At 41.9% G+C, this 18,547-nt stretch overlaps 1 protein-coding gene and 1 long non-coding RNA gene across 3 annotated transcripts in view; one reads left to right on the top strand and one right to left on the bottom strand.

Moving 5' to 3' along the window:
- MAF (MAF bZIP transcription factor) overlaps positions 1–7,501 on the bottom strand; it is a 248,201-nt gene extending 240,700 nt beyond the window's left edge. Inside the window, exon 1 of one of the 2 annotated variants that reach the window (XM_087728469.1) lies at positions 5,429–7,501. In XM_087728469.1, the coding sequence (XP_087584595.1) occupies positions 5,429–6,567 (1,139 nt within the window). In that variant the 5' untranslated portion in view covers positions 6,568–7,501. Of the gene's footprint in view, positions 1–3,171 lie in introns of those variants that run through there. The other variant, XM_087728470.1, reaches the window with a different exon arrangement.
- Positions 7,502–7,670: 169 nt separating this feature from the next.
- Positions 7,671–17,489, top strand: LOC106551875 (uncharacterized). Its single transcript, XR_001313767.2, has 4 exons — positions 7,671–7,873; positions 14,671–14,786; positions 16,938–17,144; positions 17,351–17,489. It is a non-coding gene; the product is annotated as an uncharacterized LOC106551875 (long non-coding RNA).
- The last annotated feature ends 1,058 nt before the right edge of the window (positions 17,490–18,547 follow it).

The following is an 18,547-nucleotide window of genomic DNA, read 5'->3' as shown; positions in this document are numbered from 1 at the left end:
TGTGTTGCCTTCTTCTCATCCTCTGATGATGATGGAGACAGGCTGAACTCATCCTTAGTTCAACCAGTTTTCCGGTAGCACTTCCTAGAAGCAGCAAAGCAGCCTCAAGTGAAGCATGTGTCTTGGAAGAGTCTCAACTGCCGAGATAGGGAAGAGGAGCAAAGGAGGCAGGAATCTGGGATGGTAAATTTAATGCCAACCCTTTTTCCTACTCAGTCAAGGATGGGATGGATCATCCTTCAGTTCAGTTGTGAGGCCAGGAAAGATGCAAATGCCTCTGTGTGTGTGTGCGCGCGCGCGCATGCGTGCACACCCAAGTCATAAAAAACATGCATGGTGCAGGATGTGGTTAGCAAAAAGCCTTTGATAAGGGCAAAGCAGGGAGATTAATTCGGTGAGGTGGCAATTTGCATTTCTGAGTTTTGTTTCTAGGGCCTGGAACTTGGAGCAGAGGGCTGCTGAACAAACTTGCAAAGGATCAGGCTGGAATGAGGCCTTCTGGCCAAGGAGCAGAGCAAGGCACTAGAGGAGAAAAATGGGTCGGGAGTCCCTGTTCCATGTAAGGAGAGGATGGTACTAGTAACAAAACAGCATCAAAAGCCCCACGGCATTCTCTACATTCTCTACTCACAAAACCGAGTTGGTTTTTCAGCCTCTGGATTCCTGGCAAAGCAGCACGAACTGGGGAAGGGCTAGGGCAGATTTTCATGACCTTCCCCATCAGAATCCCTCCCCCTTCCCGTCTCGCCTTCTTGAGGCACCTGCAGAGTTTTGGGTTACAATTTTGCGCCAGCGGCCTTATCCTGCCAGCCCAAATCTAACCCCTGGTGCCACAGAATCAGCAGAATCTAAAACCTCGCCTGTTTTAGAAATAGGAACCATTACAAATCTGTCTTTAGAGGGGGGGGGGAGAGAAAAGGAAAGTTCCTTCTCTCTCTTCTCCTTGCAAGAGAGGAAGGAACTGAGCCAGATTCTTCTTTTCTCCCTCCTTGAAAACTTTGCCCTGCGTTCAAGGTTGTCCTTCAAGGCCAAATGACAAGCACACTTTCTATTTTGCTTGCTGGATTTCTTTTTGTCATTTTGGGAGCCCGGGCGGCTAAAAAAAATCAGACTATGCGCCCCGAAGGCAAGCTTGATATTCAGAAGCAGCTTCGTACCTTAGCCAAAAACAAAGCTGGACACCGTTTCTCTGCAGACACACTTGGCTCTTTCTTTCTTTGCACGATACTAGACTCACGCTTTCTGGAAGGGGAGAGGAAACCTTTGCATATTTACTATGTCTTTATGCAAAGTGAATCTTTGCAAAGGCTGAGCTTAATGCAGAGCAGAGGTTCATTTCTCTGCTTGCTCATCCTGGGGCGGGGAGGGTGGTGGTGGAAGAAACAGAAAAACCCAGAGCAAGCAGCAACCACTAAGCAAAGCCAGTGCAATTTTGGAAAAGTGTAAACTTATGAAGGAGGAAGGGAGATACAGGGAGGGAGAAAACCCTACTATCTTTATAGGAGACAATCATTTTCTGATAGGCCAATGGCAGGCAGTTTACCCATTGATTACATATTAACCTGTCTGGAGAAGGCTGAAAGGGAGCTATGCCTGAATTATTGGAAGGTCAAGTTCTAAAGGACATAACTATTACCAAGCAGGAAGAATATAGTCCTCTGTAGATGCACAGACCCCTTTCTTGCTTCCAATCTCATCAGCGTGGAGTAGAGCTAAAAGAGGACTAGCTACTGGATTAATATTTATTTTTCAGCTGGATTGACTGCAGCTAAGTTTCCTGTGCAAGCAAGAGCTAAAGCCAAAGCAAAAAATAATGAGAAATGAGATGCATTTGCCCCCCCCTCTACTTTTGTACAAGACACGGGGTGTTGCTTTGTTTCAAAGCCTAATGACCTTTGACCTTGCGGCTTTGACAGCCTTAAGAACAGCATCTTGGAATCTCTAGAAATTGAGCTGTAAATTTAAAACAAGGTCTGTTTTTTTAAACCTACCTGCTTTTCACTAGTAGGATGCTAAAGACCTAAAACTATACTCTTAGAAGAAATTTGTTTCTCTCTTTCTTTCTCTCCTCTTTCTCTTCTTCCCCTGTCCTGCTTTCTTTGGAAGGGATCTAGATAGGGAATTTACTTCTCTCCCTGCATAAAATGGTATTATAGTTAAGTTATAGGAATGTTGCTGATTTAACCATTTCATAGATTAAAACAAAATTACAAAAACAAAGGAAAGAGTTCCAATCTTCTCCTTGAAAACAAGATTTTGTATTTTTTTTAAAAAAAATATTATATACATGTGCTACTTTATTTTATTTTTTAAAAATCTTCCTCTGAGGAAAAAAAATAGATGGGACAAAATCTGGCTAGCAGAATGTCCCATACATAAATGAGAATACTTTTGTAAAATTATTATTATTTTGTTTAAAAAAATGGAACTGAAACAACTAAAGCTAAAATTAAGAAAGGTCAGCCTATATGGAATTTTTGACTTTTAAATAGCCACCTTCACAGGCCTTACCTTGCTGCAAGTTAGAGATTTTAGGGAAGAGGAAAGAATAGCAACCTGTTTCAAAGGGGGCTTGTGTATGTGTATGTGTATGTGTTTGCGTGTGTAATTATGTACAATAGGGAAATTGTGATTCTCTCTTCACAAATTTGAGAGTCACCAAATTTGTTTCATGACTTCTTTGAATACTAGTTTCAGCTTTAATCATCTGTCCCTGCAGCTTCAATCTAAAAGAAATCAATTATAGTAGTAACTCTTACAATATGCCCACATATTTGACATAATGTCCCTGGCTGCAAAGTTCTTTATTTCCCCCCAAAAGCAGCTGAACTATTTTGGGGGAGTGAGGGGGGCTTGTTTTGTTTGAATGGCTCTTTTTAATTGTTGTTGTTATTATTATTGCAATAATAACTAGCAAGAAATTCATAGGATCGCTTTAAAATAATTATAAAACTTGTTATAAGTTAAAGAGTCTTTCCTTTTCATCTGCCTAGGAGAAAATGAAATGGTATTTTTGTTTTAGATCGGTTATATTTTACCTTGTCAATTCTCAGCTCTCTCACACACATATTTAAATTATCTGCTCAGATTAATTTATCTAAACATCTGTCCACCACCCCCAGATACTATGTTTAAATAGATACTTCAAAGCTATAAACTAATGAAACTCAGTACAGAATCAAAAATGCAGTTTATTATAGTAGAATATTCCTCCTTTTTGATATAACCATAGAGTTGAAAAATGAAAGGAAAACACATAAGGAACATCACACGTGATTAGTTGGTAACTTAAGATATAAAACAATTTTGCACAGCAAAATATGTCAAGAGGAAAAATAACTGACAAGATTTTTTTATATTTATTGTGGTATTTACTTTCCATTTTTTTAAAAGACAGGAGTATCAGTCCCTGACAATAAAATTTGCTGATTAATGCCTTTAAAACTTTGTGAATTTGTGAAGTTACAGAAAATCCAGTTCTGCACCACAATACAACTGTAAAAAAATCTGCATTATTTAAAAAATTGAGCAGTAATGCCATCTTTGTAAATGGTATTAGCATCCTAGACAAGTTTGCAATGGTTTATATTTTGCTTCAGGTTATATCTTAGTGCAATTCAGTCCCTAATATTTAAATCCACCCCCCCAAAAAACCCCAATGTTACATTTTGAACACAAAATAACCCTATTCATATAAACAGGGATACTCCCCTTTTAATACTTTGGTTTCCAAATACAGTTGGTGGCATAGCAAGATCTACACATACCCAACTTATAGTTAAGTTGCAATCACATGCTGCATAAGCTACTTTTTTTAAAAAAAGTCCCACTTTATATTCTACTCCTTTTAACATCACAACAGTGAACAATTTAGTGCACCATTTAAAAAAAGAGAGACCTACTTCTAAACAGACCTAACTTTTTTCAAATTATCTATAACATTCCTTTATCTGTTGCGTACATTTGAACTGAACTAACAGACAATAAAAGCTTGAATTAAATTATATATACCAGGATCCCATAGCATTGCACGTTTGACAATGACCAAATGCAAAAAGGAACAAAAAAAAAGGGTGGGGGAGGAAAGAGGGTAGATCATTCCAAAATAAAGTTTAGACTGCTTTAAGCAACAATATCATGTAAAATCCAACAAATTGCAGCAATTTTTTTAAGCATAAGTTTTAAAACTTCTTTCCAAAGTTCTTGTTTTCCTGTAATACTGTAATCACAATCCACTCTTCTGTTTTTGTTTTACATATGAGAGAGCGAGAAGAGATGTTTTTTTTTTTTGCAATTCATTAAAAAGAAGTCTGAAGTTTGAGAGATGGGGCCACTCAAAGCAGTTTCCAAGATGCAAACTTGAATGGGTAAGGAAGACTCAAAAAAAGTTGCACTTTTTTTGCTTTCAGTTCAAAAAAGTGGTGAAGAAATACAACTTAAAAGAATGAATGACATGCCATTATATATATCTCCAAAGTCCATATCCAAGCAAAAGGGGAAAAAAATCCGTACATGTCCAGCATGCAGGGCATTTATCAATATAATGTCTTTTTTCTCTCTCCCCCATAGTCTTTTGAAATATTTATACAGTTAATTGATGCAAGACAAACTAGTAAGCGTAATAATGCATGAGATGAGGATGGGTTACTAAAAGCAGACTCAGTTCACTGGCAGCTTAAGGCCAAAGATCACATCATGAACACATGAGAAGTTGATCAAGGCTCCATTTGGGCAGGTAGATTTAGTGAATGAACTAGGTTTAGTTCAACCACAGATGAAAATTTGGCCATCTGAAGTCTAACACTTTCTTTAAATAGTTCAGTAAAAGGTCCTTGAAATATGCCTGCATTCACGGGTATATGAATACAGCCATATCAATATGCACCTAGCTATTTCTGAAGTTCATACCCCACAGGAAGAATTCGGGGTGGCAAAATGGGTGTTTTGTATTTTGGATAGAACAGATTAAAAAAAAAACTCTGAGCAAACTTCAGATGAGTTGATGGAAGTTGGATTGCAGACACACAGACACACACACAAACGCGGCTGGAAAGGGAGAGAAAGGTCAGGACCTTGTAAGGTTGACCATGATCTGAGTCAGTCCACTTTAAAAAGTACCACCCAAAGTTGCCACTATTCTTTTAAACAGAATAGGATGATAATGATGGTATGTACATAGCAGGCAGTATTTGGATGGCCCGAGTTAACAATAATTAACAGGGAGGGGGGACACCAACTGGCTGACCTCCCCCCCCTCCTTCCTCCAGCCTTAGGAACTTTTACGCACGTGTTCGCTCGCTCGTGTGTGTCTGCGTGTGTGCTCTGACGAGTGGGCGAGAGGCTGTCGGAGCGAAGGGGGTTCGCGGACCGGGTCTATGGGTTGTTGGATAGGTGGGTGGGGTGGGTGGGAGAGAAGACCACAACTCACATGAAAAATTCTGGAGAAGAGGGATTGTCGCTGCTGGATCCGTTTTCCCGGAACCCGCTGCTGACCAATTTCTCGTATTTTTCCTTGTAGGCGTCCCTCTCCCGGACCAGCCTGGAGATTTCCTGCTTCAGATGTTCCACTTGTTGGAGCAACTGGTTCTTCTCCGATTCCAAGACGTGCCGTTGCTGGACCCGCTTGAAGCGGCAGGACTGCGCGTAGCCCCGGTTTTTCAGGGTCCGTCGTTTCTGTTTCAGCCGGATCACCTCTTCCTTGCTGACGCCCCGCAGCTGCCGGTTGAGTTCTCGCACCGACATGGTCACCAGCTGCTCGTCCGAGAAGCGGTCGTCGAAATGCAAGCCGCCGCCGCCGCCGTTGCCACCGTGGTGCTGGTGGTGGAGGCCCCCGCCGCCTCCCCCGCTGCCGCCGCTGCTGCTGCTGCTAGTGCTGCTGGCCGAAGACGGCACGCTGCCCGGCGGCTGCGGCTGCGGATGATGGTGGTGGTGGTGGCCGGGCGGGTGATGGTGATGGTGGTGGTGATAATGGGGCGCGCCGCCGTTCTGCTGCTGCTGCTGCTGCGCCGCGGCGGCCGCGATCACCGCCGACACCACGGCGGCCGCCGAGCCGATCTCGTCCGGCGGCATGGATCCCCCCGACCCGCCGCCTCCTCCGCCTCCTCCGCCGCCTCCTCCTCCTCCGCCGCCCACGGACAGCTGCTGCCCTCTGGCATAGCCTTCGAAGCCGGCCGCGGCCGCCGCGTTCTGGAGCTGGTGGTGGCTGTTGTTGATCAGCGCTTCCACGGCGTCTTCCGGGCTGAAGCCCAGGGCCTCCGGGTTGAGCTGCTGCGGGTAGCCGGTCATCCAGTAGTAGTCTTCCAAGTGGGTCTTTTGGTCGCTGCCGCCGGAGCCCGGGCTGGGGGCCGAGAAGCTGGGCGAGGGAGGCACCGAGCTGCACGGCGTGCTCATCGGGGTGGACGAGAGCGATCCCCCAGCGATCAAGCGGCCGCACTGGCTGATGATGCGGTCCGTCTCCACCGGCTCCTTTTTCACTTCAAACTTCATCAGATCGAAGTCATTAACATATTCCATGGCCAAGGGACTAGTGGGCAGGTCGGCGCTGTGCAGGGCCAGGTCCGATGCCATCCTTTTGCCACCGCCGCCGCCAACACCGCCGCCGCCACCGCCGCCCGTCCTCCAGAAAGGGTGCGCTCCCGGAGCCAGGGGGCTGCTCTGACTTGCCAGCGGATGAGCCAGTTTGCTGGTCGGCTCGCAGAAGCCTCGGGAAGCTGCTGTCCGGCTCCCTCGCCGCCTCCTCCTCCTCCGCTCGCTCGCTCGCTCTGCCGGCGCCTGGGCGAGCCGGGATCAGCCAGCAGCAGCAGCAGCAGCAGCGCCTCGCACCCCGGGCTCGGAGGCTCCCCTGACAAAGAGCCCGCTCGGCTGCAGCCGGCAACCCGTGAGCGGCCGTGCCTGGCTGCCTCCTCGCTCGTGCTATTTGCTCGCCTTTTGCATCCGGCCGCCTGGGTTTCTTTCGTTTTTCTTTCTCTCTTCTCCCCCTCCTCCCCTCTCTCTCACTCTCTCTTCCCTCCCCTTTCTCCGCTGCGCGCTCGTGGCTCGCTCTCTTCCCTCTCTCTCTGTCTCTCTCTCTCTCTGCAGCTTCGCAACCGCAGTTTTATAGGGAAAAAGGTTCCTTAGCAGTTCCTCGTTGGTTTGAAAAGGATTGTTTGGTTTTCTTGCTGTCTGTCTGTCTTTTTTTTAACACTTCATGGTGTTTCTTCTCCTCTTTTCCTGTCCCCCTTTTCCGTGGCCGGAGTCCAAACGACGAGAAAAAGAGAGTTTCAGCACCAAGGAAAGGAGGGGAAAAAAAAAAGGAACGCGGCTGATGCTTTAAAAAAATAAAAATAAAATAAGAGCAGGTAGGTTCGCTAAATTGCAATTTCTAAAAAGGAGGTGAGGGTTCGGAAAGCGAGAGGATTCAGGCGCTTCCTCCCCAAGTTCCGCAAAGGGGAGAAAGAAAGATAAGTGGGGGGAAAATAATAACCCCTCGACTCCCCAGCTTCAACGGCAAGATGAAAAAATATTTTAAAGAGATGAACCGGGAGGACAGTTTAAAAGCATTGCTGAGTTTTATAGCGTGCCTGACGTCACGCTCCTATCGGGATCAGACTCCAATCTGCGCCCGCCAATCCGGCTCCTCATTAGCATAATAGTATAGAAACAAGGAAACTTTTCAAAGCTGTCAATCAGGGGCCAATCAGCTGACTGTCAGCTGGGACCAAAACTTTTTAACTCTTTCTTAACCGAAAGAGCCTCCTCGGACTCATTAGGAGGAGAAAAAGAGATAGGGGGAAAGGGGGGGGAGAAAAGAGGAGACCCCCTAAAAGGCATTAAACCGGCAAAGTACAGTATTAGAACTCTGCAACTCCGCAAAAGAAAATGCGGTACATGATAGGTAAGGGTGCTTCACGCACCGCCTCTCATTTTCCTACCTGCGTTTCGGGGTTTTGTGTTTTTGGAGGCTGGCGTGAATTGGTGTACTCTAACACTCTAGTTTGCAAATTGGTGTACTCTAACCCTCTAGTTTGCAAATGCAGACTGCATTTATTCTAGTGGGTTAACTCCCGGCTCTCCCTTATCCTTCCTTTTTAAGTGTGCAAATCTCTCTCTGTGTGAGAAAGACAGTCAGACAGCACGGGCAAGCAAGTGCACGCAGATCCCCCCCCCCAAGTCTCCGCACTAACGTCCTGGAAATAGATCCCCCCTTGAGCGTATTTTCTTGGTGCGGTGATCCAGAAGTTCCAACCCGCTCGCTAGATATCCCCCCAAAATAGCTCTGCATTTTGTTCAGCTTTCTCTTTCTAGACAAGGAACGGGGAGAGGGTGCTTCAAACGCCCACTTAGCAGTGGTTCCCAACGTGGGGCCCAATTTGATTTTTTAATGAGGGCAATTTGAACCTGGTTTAAATCAAGTTAATGACCTTTTAGGCTTCCTCCACGTGAGTAGAGTTCACTTTTTGAGTGAAGTAAGAATTATATGTCGGGGGGACAAGGATTTTAGAGATGCTTAGGTGGGGCATTGCCAAAAAACATGGTCTAAATGGAGTGAATTCAGAGTCTTTCTCGAGCGCAGCCGCGCTTTCGGCCTTTGCTCGCCTCTGAAGCACCCTCGGAGTTTTCCCGAGTCCAGGTCACGGCGCCTCCGAGTCAAAGTTAGGGTTTTTTTTTAGCCCTGATCTCCCCGCCCGCCTCCGATCGATAGCTCCCTGTGAGAGGTCAGAAAGTTAAGACAAGTGGCTAATTGATGGCCGCGAATATGCTCTTCTTCCTAGAGCCATCGATTAGTTCCTCCCCCCTCTGGTTCGTTTAAAGACGATTCCTAGATTTTAAACATAAATTTGAGGTGGGTTTTTCTTGGGGTGGGGTGGATTGTGGGGAGAGGAAAGGGAGAGAATTAAAACCGCGGAGGAAGGGGAGTCTTATGAATTTCTGCAAACTTTTTTGTTTTAATGCAACCGGGGTCTTGTTTGCAGAAGACGGACGAGCTCTTCAATTAATTATTTTAAAATAGTCACGTGCGCTCTTTCTCGCTTCCCGGCGGCGGAGGGGGCGCTTTTTTTTTTTTAAAGCAAAAATAACCGAGTTAAAACAAAATCCAGTTTACTCGCGTTCCGTTTAAACCTCGACAGCGCCACCTTTCGCCGCAGATCAGTATCGTACTGAACCGCTTCCAATTTTCTAGACAGCGAAAAAAAATCCATACTAGAAACTCGTTTAAGGGGGAGGGAGGGAGTTAAGAGCTTTTAGCGTCGGCACGACAGCCTGACATTAACGCTTTCGCGTCCGAGACGTTTTCATGGCTTTGCCAGAGCGTCTATTTTATTGTTTTGGATCTAATAACAGGATGTGTGTGTTTTATACAACGTTTCTTATCCATATGATTTCTTCACTTAGGATACGGCCTGCATGTGTATTTGCTAGAAAGTGAGAATCAAAAGAGACACTGTTCTTGTTCGTCTGGATAGTTTGTGAAGTTGTGTGTAATTGTGACTCTCCTTCTCCCTCTCTCTTAAGATAAGACGAAGGTCTTTAAAACTTTCAGTTTTAATTTCCAACTTTGATTTACAACTGACTTCATGGCAGGACTTAAAGTTACTAGTAGTTTGGTGATAAATGATATATGTCTCTAGTATGCAAGATTAAGTGCAGTGCTATGAAGTTGTTTATCTGAAAAGTAATTCTCAGAATTCTGACTCTTGACACTTAGTCATATATTAAACCAGCCTTCTGAACATTGCACCCCAGTACATTGGCTTCAACTATCCCCCCCCCACCACTTGAATTTCCTAGTGAAACAGCCTTTGCCTAATTCTAAGGTTCTGCATGTAGAGACTCTGCCTCTCCTTAGGAAGAGCTTGCCAAGAGTCTCAAAATCTGAAGTTGGCAAAGAAAAGACATGTGTTTGCCCTGACATCGCTCAGTCTCGACAGCCAGAATTCATATGATTGAGCTGTGTTCACTGGTAACAAGAAACAATTTGAAAGAGGTGGCTGGGCTGTTGGATACATCACAAATTGATTTGGGAAGGAAGCATCTGCTTGCTTACAGGCAATGGGTTCTCAGGACACTTTACCGGAAGCACCTTAAAAAAAGGTGCTTTCCAGAATACGTTCCAAACATGGAATTTATGAAAAGGTGAATGTGATGCACCCAGTTTGATTTACAATCAGAGGGGGGCGTCAACGGGAATTGTCAGTCTAAAGAGTCACTCATGCCTTGTCTTGTGCATTCTCCTTACTCGTATGAACCTAACACAGTAGATTGTTTTGTTTTTAGAACTGCGAGGAGAAATTATAGTTGTGGCATTACTTTCAAATGAGTAGCCGTCATTTTGGGGGATGGACCCTTCGAAATAGATGCTTTGCCATTGAAGTATGCTACATGTACAAAATGAGGAACTTGTTCTCTGTTTTCTCAGCCCAGTTAGCTCTGAAGGATAAAACAGGGAATGCAAAAACCACATCTGGCTAGCACAATCTGTGCTGAGATATAGCAGTACAATGGAGGGCTATAAACACGACTGAGCTCAAACCTCCAAAGTATTAAGACAAATTACTGGAGGTGCATATTAGTCTTATTAACCTATTACAGATGAGGGAGCTGTCAAATATTGACTGTTATGTAGCAGAAACGGATAGGGGTTTAGAATCAAAAGTCCCCTCCCTCCCTCCCTCCCTCTCTCTCCCACCCCCACCCCCAGTACTCTGTTCTTTTCACTATTGGCAGGATTTAATTGCTTGCAATGAGCCTTTCTAGGTAAGGCTGGAATTCTTCTGTAGCAACTGCACATTTTCATTAGAGGTATCCAGGCCACCAAAGCACTACCAGTTCAATTCCTTCAGCCTGCTCACCACCAATTTGGGGTTTTGTTTCCATTTACTTGAGATGATTCAATCAACTGTCTTTAATGTGCTCTGTACTTTGCAAGCATTTGGCTTTTTGGAGAACACAAGGCTTTTGAAAGTTTCAGCTCAGAATAGTCTCCAAAATACAGTCTTTCTGTGAATGCAGACATAGACAATTCTGTAAAATAAGCACGATCGGTGGATTCTGTACAGAGAAGCACCCTCTTCTCACACCACTATCAGTGAGAAATTAAAGAAAAAAGCCTCTTAAGTGTGTATTTTCATGTCTTCCGTGGCTGAGTAAACAAGCAGAAGGAAGATTTGCAAAAGGGGCCAGTATAGGTCTTGTGAGTTATATTGACTTTGAGTGTCATTTGCTATGACTTAAACAAACTCATCTATCAAGGCCAACACATTAAGTACAGTTACTGCACCTTTTGTTTATCCAGTGCCTTATTTTATGGTGCAGAACTGAGTGGTGTCCACTGAATTTAAGTATGAAAAGCCACCAAATTGATTTCCCAATGCTGGAGTGACAAAAGCTGAAGACATCAACTGCTCTTAGACACAAAGCTAGATAAATCCTTTTAACAGTGCTTCAGATCCGTTAACAGGGCCACAAATAACAAATCACTGTTAGCAGATTTATGGGAAAGAAATAATAGAATCAGATGAGATAATCTGATAGGGGTAAAATTGCTGAGGAAATGAATCCTCCTTCACATCTATGGCTATGAAGCAGCCCTGTGATAACGAGAAGTCATTACAAATAGGTGAATTATGATGGGAATAATCGTCCTTGTAATTCAATATTTATTCATTCTTTTTTCTTTAAATAAGTTGCAGATGACCCCAAACAACCCTCTTTGAAAATGATTATATAACACGTGCACGTGCATACACACACACATCTTTTTCTCTATGTAATTTAGTATTTGTTTTACCTTATATTTTGGGTAATAGCTAAATATTTTGTATTCAGATTTATGCAGTACATTAGGCCTGCAAACATATTATGATTAGCATAAATAGTCCCTTCATGAATTACTAACAAAGTTGATCTGAAAAATATTGGTGCATTATTTTATTAAGTGGAACGCAAACATATGTCCAATAAATTCTAGTCTGCTTCTGGCAGGAAGGGATAGACAGTGATCCAGGCAGTTTTATCTCACTGTGGCTAAGTGAGAAAAAAAAATTAGATGAGTTAATCTGTATGAATTTAATTTGCCTTGTCAACCTTTCTGTTTGTATTTAATAAATAGAAATGTCCATATCAATTTCACAATCAGTACAAGAAGAGATAGCATTAAACTACCTCTAGCAATTTCTATGGACATAAATTTTGACTTCTTAATTTTGTTGGCTAATTCTGTTTCTTGTTTGGGTAAATTAGCAGCTTGGTTTGATTTTAGCAGATTGGAAACCAAGGTAAAATACCTATTATATCTTTTTTCCTGGAGCAGATGCCCTTCAATCTCTATGGTGTCAAGTGTGCTTAAATCCCATTGGAATTAATAAAAATCAAAATAAATAAAAAAACCATGCCTAATTATATATTGAATCTCAGTGATTCAAATCGAAGCAGATTTGAAGAGTCTACGTGGTCTGGAAGTTCCTCATCTCATGTTTCTAAAGCTTTAGCAAATTAAACTGAATCGGAAAATTTGAATCTCTGAGTATATCTAGAGTAGATCTAGAAACAGACCACAGGAGTTTCAAGCATGGGTTACTTTTTTTTGCCAACTGCTTGAAAACAACCCGTGTGTCACTAAACAAGGGTTTCCATAGGGCAGAGAGTAGAGATGGGAAGGGTGTTGAGGGAAGGAAATTCAAGCTGATCAATCACTATTTGTTTAGAGACTTCCTCCAATTATCCTATAATGTCTCCTTAGCATAGAACTACCGGTAAATCCTAAATGAAGTCAGTTTCAGATCAGTACATTCTCTGATTAGGGAATAGGGAAGGAATGAGGAAAGGAGGGCTGGATTTGAAGAAGGTTTCAGTCTAATAGAGTCTTTTTCATGATGGAAAAGGGCAGGGCCATTGTTCATTTCCCTTGCTTTTACAGTCTGCTATTACCCCGCACCAAAGGGTTCTTTCTATTGGAAGATTATGAAAGCAGGGCTAGTGAGTGCAGAGAATTTGAGTGATTGAAATAGATCATCTCCCCCTTTTTTCAGTGGAAATCTTCTGAGCAATACTGGGAAATGTTCTTGTTAGTAGAATTCAATCCATTGTCTTTCAAGTCGACAACAAAGATAAATGCAAATATTTTTTTAAAAAAAGATTAGTATAGAATCATAATCAGAGTAATATCCAGTATTTCTTTCACCATTTCTTGCATTTACTGAGTCTGAATCATTTTTCTGCCTATAAATCTCCAGCTGTTAGAAAACTGTTTTTATAATTTCCTTTACAGGCACAGAAAAGTCTACCTAACTCCCCACCCCCACCCCCACAAATTCTAGATACTGTATCATCATTTCCTTTCTCTCTCTCCCTGTCTGTCCATTACATCATTTCCAATTTTGTAAATAAATTTTCCCATAACCTCTTTCGTGAAGGTTTCCATGCCTGGGTTATAGATGATCACTAGATAGCAGCGAAGATATTTTTTTAAAATATATATATATATAACTTTTTGCTTCTATGTAATATTATTTGGGGGTTTGATGCCTCATCTAAATGAAATCCCTTGTTAGTGAGGGAAGCTTATCCTGTTTCAGTTTTAGGATACATTTTGTTTTAAAATAGATTTGTTTTCACTCTTGGGTTTTGCTTTTACATTCTATGGAATATTTATTTATTGCTCACTAAATTTCATTTCAGTTGTTGAATAAATGGTGTTATTTTTATGGAATCTCTGCTCTCTATTTAAAATTAGAAAATGAATGTTTCTTGGATGTCTCTTTCCTTTCCAAATAAAACATAAAGGATCATTAGTAAAAAGGTATCTGTAGAACACAATGTAATCAAATAGAGAATGATTGTTCTCAGTCATGCTTGAATTCCTGAATGCCTGCATTTATTTTTGAACTATGAAAGAACAAGATGATGGAGATCAATAAGAAAGCTATTTAGTCATTTGAACATAGGTTAGAAATTATAATTCTAAACATATTCTTGCTAATATCCCTGAATTATTGTTTGAGGATAAATTCAGCAATTGGCAGCAGTTCTATGCTCTGTGCAAGGAAAACTGCAAATCTGCAAATCAAAATGAAATGGGTAACAAATAGTCTCTGATTGCCAATTCTTATATAACATTTTCTTTGTATGAATTTTTTAAGATACATTTTTTTTTTATTCCGTGAATTGCTCAGAGGCATGATGGAGTGTGTGGCTTATCAATAAAATAAAATCAAATCAATAAAATCAGGCACAACCACTGAGGAATGACTTCCTTATTGTAGTCATACTTGAATGTCTGAATGACTCCTCTGTGTAACTGCTACATTAAAGTATAGTGTTCATTACACACCAGTCTACAGAACATATATAACCAACCCAGCACTAATTTCATATCAAAGCTAAGTTTGGGAACAAATTATGGACCCCAAGAAATATCTAAATTCACAATATGTAAACTGTTGATTACAGAAGAGCTTATCTTAAGTATCACAGGTAAACAAATATGCTATGAACAATTAGAATTAGAACATTTCTCCTTATGTGAATGTAAGAATGGGAAATGGGAATTTTTCATGCAGGTGAGCGAAATGAAAAATGCCTGTAATCCTATCCTGTTTAACATAATTTTGTCCCTTTTTAAACAATGTTGTTCACTTTGGGAACATCTACCAGTATATTGACCAAATTTCATAATTTGTTTCTACATGCTAGAGCCTTGAAATTTCAGCAAGAAACTGAATGCATATTGACTCAAGGATTTATCAGCCAAAGATTCCATTTTAGCACCTTCCTATTAGGACTAAATATAGGAAACATAACATGAACAGGTAAGATATTTTTTAAAAAACAAGAAATAATATCAGCGCTGCATTGAAATTTGTTTTACAACTTCCCCCAGTTTTTCTTCTCCCAGAAACAGTTTTTGTTCCTGTTTCTACTTTCCATAATGCTTTGGAACATAACCAGCCTGCAGGGGTTGCTAAATTACAACTCCAAGAACCACAAATGTCTGGTAGAAGCCATGATGATGTCATGCACACCATGATGTCATTATACAAATGGCATGAATTAAGTAAGTTGCATCATGCATCAAAAGGTTGCAAATGATATTGGGAATATAACCTGTGTTAGCCATGCTGGCTTGGTTTGCAGGCACATGTCCAGATCACCCCCCAAAACCAAGAAACACATATGGAGTTACTTCTAAACAGTTTCTTTCATATTGACCTCCCACCTTACTGCAAGATAAGTCTGGGCTGTTTACAATATTAAAAAGGTAAACATTTTACAAAACCTTTACCCAATTGGAACTTGCTCCTTGCCTGTAGACAAATATTTTACCAAACTAAAGCACCTACTTGCATCATTCAAGAGAATTTCTAAAGTGGAGCTTAACTCTTAACTCTTTTTCTTCCAACCAACTACTGTATCTAAGCTTCTTTGTTTCTTAATCTTCTGGAATGCAGACCCTCCTGGGCATCAAGACTACAATTCACTGCGGTGATATTTGGATAACCATAGTTTTTGATATTTGGACCACCAGAGTCAGTCAATTAGTCAGTCAGTCAGTCTTTCCTGCTTGTCTTTTCTTTCTGTCTGTCATCCATCCATCCATCCATCCATCCATCCATCCATCCATCCATCCATCCATCCATCCATCCATCCATCCATCCATCCATCCATCCATCTATCTATCTATCTATCTATCTATCTATCTATCTATCTATCTATCTATCTATCTATCTACCTATCAATCGCCTGTTTTTACCTATCTTTATTTGGTGTGTGCGTTTTAATGCCATGTCCTATTATGGCAAGTTGGTGAAATATGCAGGCATTTTTTAGTTTTCTGTTACAGACTGCTCCATCACTGCACTTTCTCAGATTCCCTGCATTTCCTGATGTAAAAAAGTTCCCTAGGGAGTGGACAATGGGAGGAGGATCTAAAAAGACAAGATGACAGACGTGGCATCTAGTGAAATTGCTCTTTTTGTACTTGTGTCCATAGTGCAGGGTCAGGATTTACTTCTCGACACATCTCAATGGTTTTTATCACCTCTTGGTCTTTGTTGCTGCTAGAAGGAATTTTTCCCTGGGAATTTCCCTTGCAATTGATTGGAAGTGTAAGAAGCCAGGAGGCCAATGATCACGGAAAGAGGATTATGCACTGCAAGTGGGAATACTATACTAAACTTCTTGAACATGAAGCCACTATGGTAGAAGGCAGAACATTGTACCCCACCTTTGAGAATGAACAAAAAAGTCCCCCATTTCAGGTGGGGAGGGGAGGAGGAGTTTGATAGCAATTTTATTTCCCATGAAATGGAATGAAAATGAGGGAAAAAGGCAGAAAGAATTGATAGCATACTGGTGAACTTTTTTGTTGTTGTTAGTTGCGAAGTCATGTCTGACCCATCCCGACCCCATGGACAACATTCTTCATGGCCTTCCTGTCCTCTATCATCCTCTGGAGTATATTTAAGCCCATGCCTACTGCTTCAGTGACTCCATCCAGCCATCTCATTCTCTGTTGTCCCCTTCTTCTTTTGCCCTCAATCTTTCCCAGCTCTTAGGCTCTTCTCCAGTGAGTCCTTCCTTCTCATTAGGTGGCCAAAGTGTCCTCTCTTGTTTGACCACATCCAGCTTGCCTTGATTCATGGATCTTACATTCCTGGTTCCTATGGAGTATAGATCTTTACAGCATCGGACATTCCTTTCACTTTATGGTAAAGGGGAATTTTTTTTCACTGCATCGAGAGTCAACACCCAGTTTCAGCAAAGCCATATTCTTGGTATTGGCAGGACACTCCAAATTGCTCTCCCTTCCTTAATAAGGGAAATAAACAACCTTGTGTATTTTCCTTCTGTCACTTTGACAAAAATGAACTCCACATCCAGCAGTTGTCCCGAGACTGATCTTCGGGTCAGAAGGACAAGAGTTTTAATGGCCCCGGTGTTCCTTTTTTCTTCTTCCCTAGATCCAACTGGAATGATTCACAGGCTTTTATCTTCCTGGTCACCTGTTTGAGGAACAATGGAATGATCAGATCATCATCGTCTTCATGAGCTTCGGATGGGAAGTGGCAGCTTTTACAGTCAACAGCACTTCCTCCCAGGTGGAAGAGTCCTGGAATTGTTTTCATGACTCCCTCCACGAGGTTGGCTGAATCCCTGCGGAAATGTATGTGAGTAACATATAAAGGTGGGCCAGCAGAAGATTACTGAGAACGTGACCGAAGTTGATGCCTCTGCTGGGCGGGCCAGAGATTATCTCATGTGCTTTTGTCATGGCATCACTTTTGGACCGAGGATGGGTCTGCAGAACATTTTTATTTTAATTGGGCAACTTAACTGGAAGCCTAAAGTGATTTGTGTTCTTTGTTTCTCATAGGAAATTGTGCTTCTGATGCCTGGCCATTTGCTACTGAATCCTTATGGTACCATTGCAGGACTCTATGATGAGCCTCTCAAAGCAGCTTAAACCATCCTAGAATACCCGACCTGATTTAGAAGACAGTTAGAAACCTTTCTGTGTACAGGGCGGGGCATAACCTTTTCCTAGGGGGTCACAGCAACACTTGTAATAACAACACAAATAATTCATACACCATTCGAAAGCCCATCAAAAACTGAGTTTATTGACACGATTTAATAGTCAGTATGACCACCATTAGCCCTTCGAACAGCATTCAAACGAGGTGGATAAGAACACAACAAATCTTCAAACAGTTCCGTTCGATTTTCCAGATTTTTCAACACAGTTTCCAAATTCATTCTCAAAGTTTCAACCGAAACAAATTTAACATTTAATAGCTCATTCAATTCAGTTTTTTATGGGCTTTAAAATGAGGTGTCGCAGAAGTTGTAAACTGCTGTCGATCTTGCTGTGACCCCCTAGGAAAAGGTTATGCCCCGCCCTGAAAATCGAACGGAACTGTTTGAAGATTTGTTGTGTTCTTATCCACCTCGTTTGAATGCTGTTCGAAGGGCTAATGGTGGTCATACTGACTATTAAATCGTGTCAATAAACTCAGTTTTTGATGGGCTTTCGAATGGTGTATGAATTATTTGTGTTGTTATTACAAGTGTTGCTGTGACCCCCTAGGAAAAGGTTATGCCCCGCCCTGTATTTTTAAACTCCAGCGGTGGTAACATCTACACATCAGGAAGAAACTGAGGCAGGAAGAGAAGCAGACTGCCCAAACTTTGCTAAAAGCATCTTGTAAAGTAAAGGAATCTCTTAGGGAGCATGACAGGAGGGCAATACAGGTGTGTAGAAAATATGTTTTGGGTTTCACATTTGTCTGACTATCTTTTTTTGTGCATAAAGCTAAATGGATTTAAGAACAAATCTTGCTGTTGCTGAGATACCCATTTTATTCCTAAAAAATCTCTGAGCCAATACTCAGAGGTGGTTAGATCTTTGACTTTTGAATTGCTGCCTCCAACATAACACACAAAGCTTCCTACAGACCATAAACCATCAGAAATAATGCCCCTCTGCCTTACAGGATGTCCTCAACTTATGACCACAATTGGAGGCAGAATTTTCATTGCTCAGCAAGGCGGTTGTTAAGTGAGTTATCTC

The sequence above is a fragment of the Thamnophis sirtalis genome, unplaced genomic scaffold, assembly GCF_051295495.1.
Source record: "Thamnophis sirtalis isolate CommonGarterSnake01/CBP01778 unplaced genomic scaffold, rThaSir2_p1.2 scaffold_14, whole genome shotgun sequence".
In the NCBI taxonomy this organism is placed as follows: Eukaryota; Metazoa; Chordata; class Lepidosauria; order Squamata; family Natricidae; genus Thamnophis; species Thamnophis sirtalis.
The sequence above is the reverse complement of the archived record's forward strand: the minus strand, read 5'-3'. Positions and strand labels throughout refer to the sequence as shown.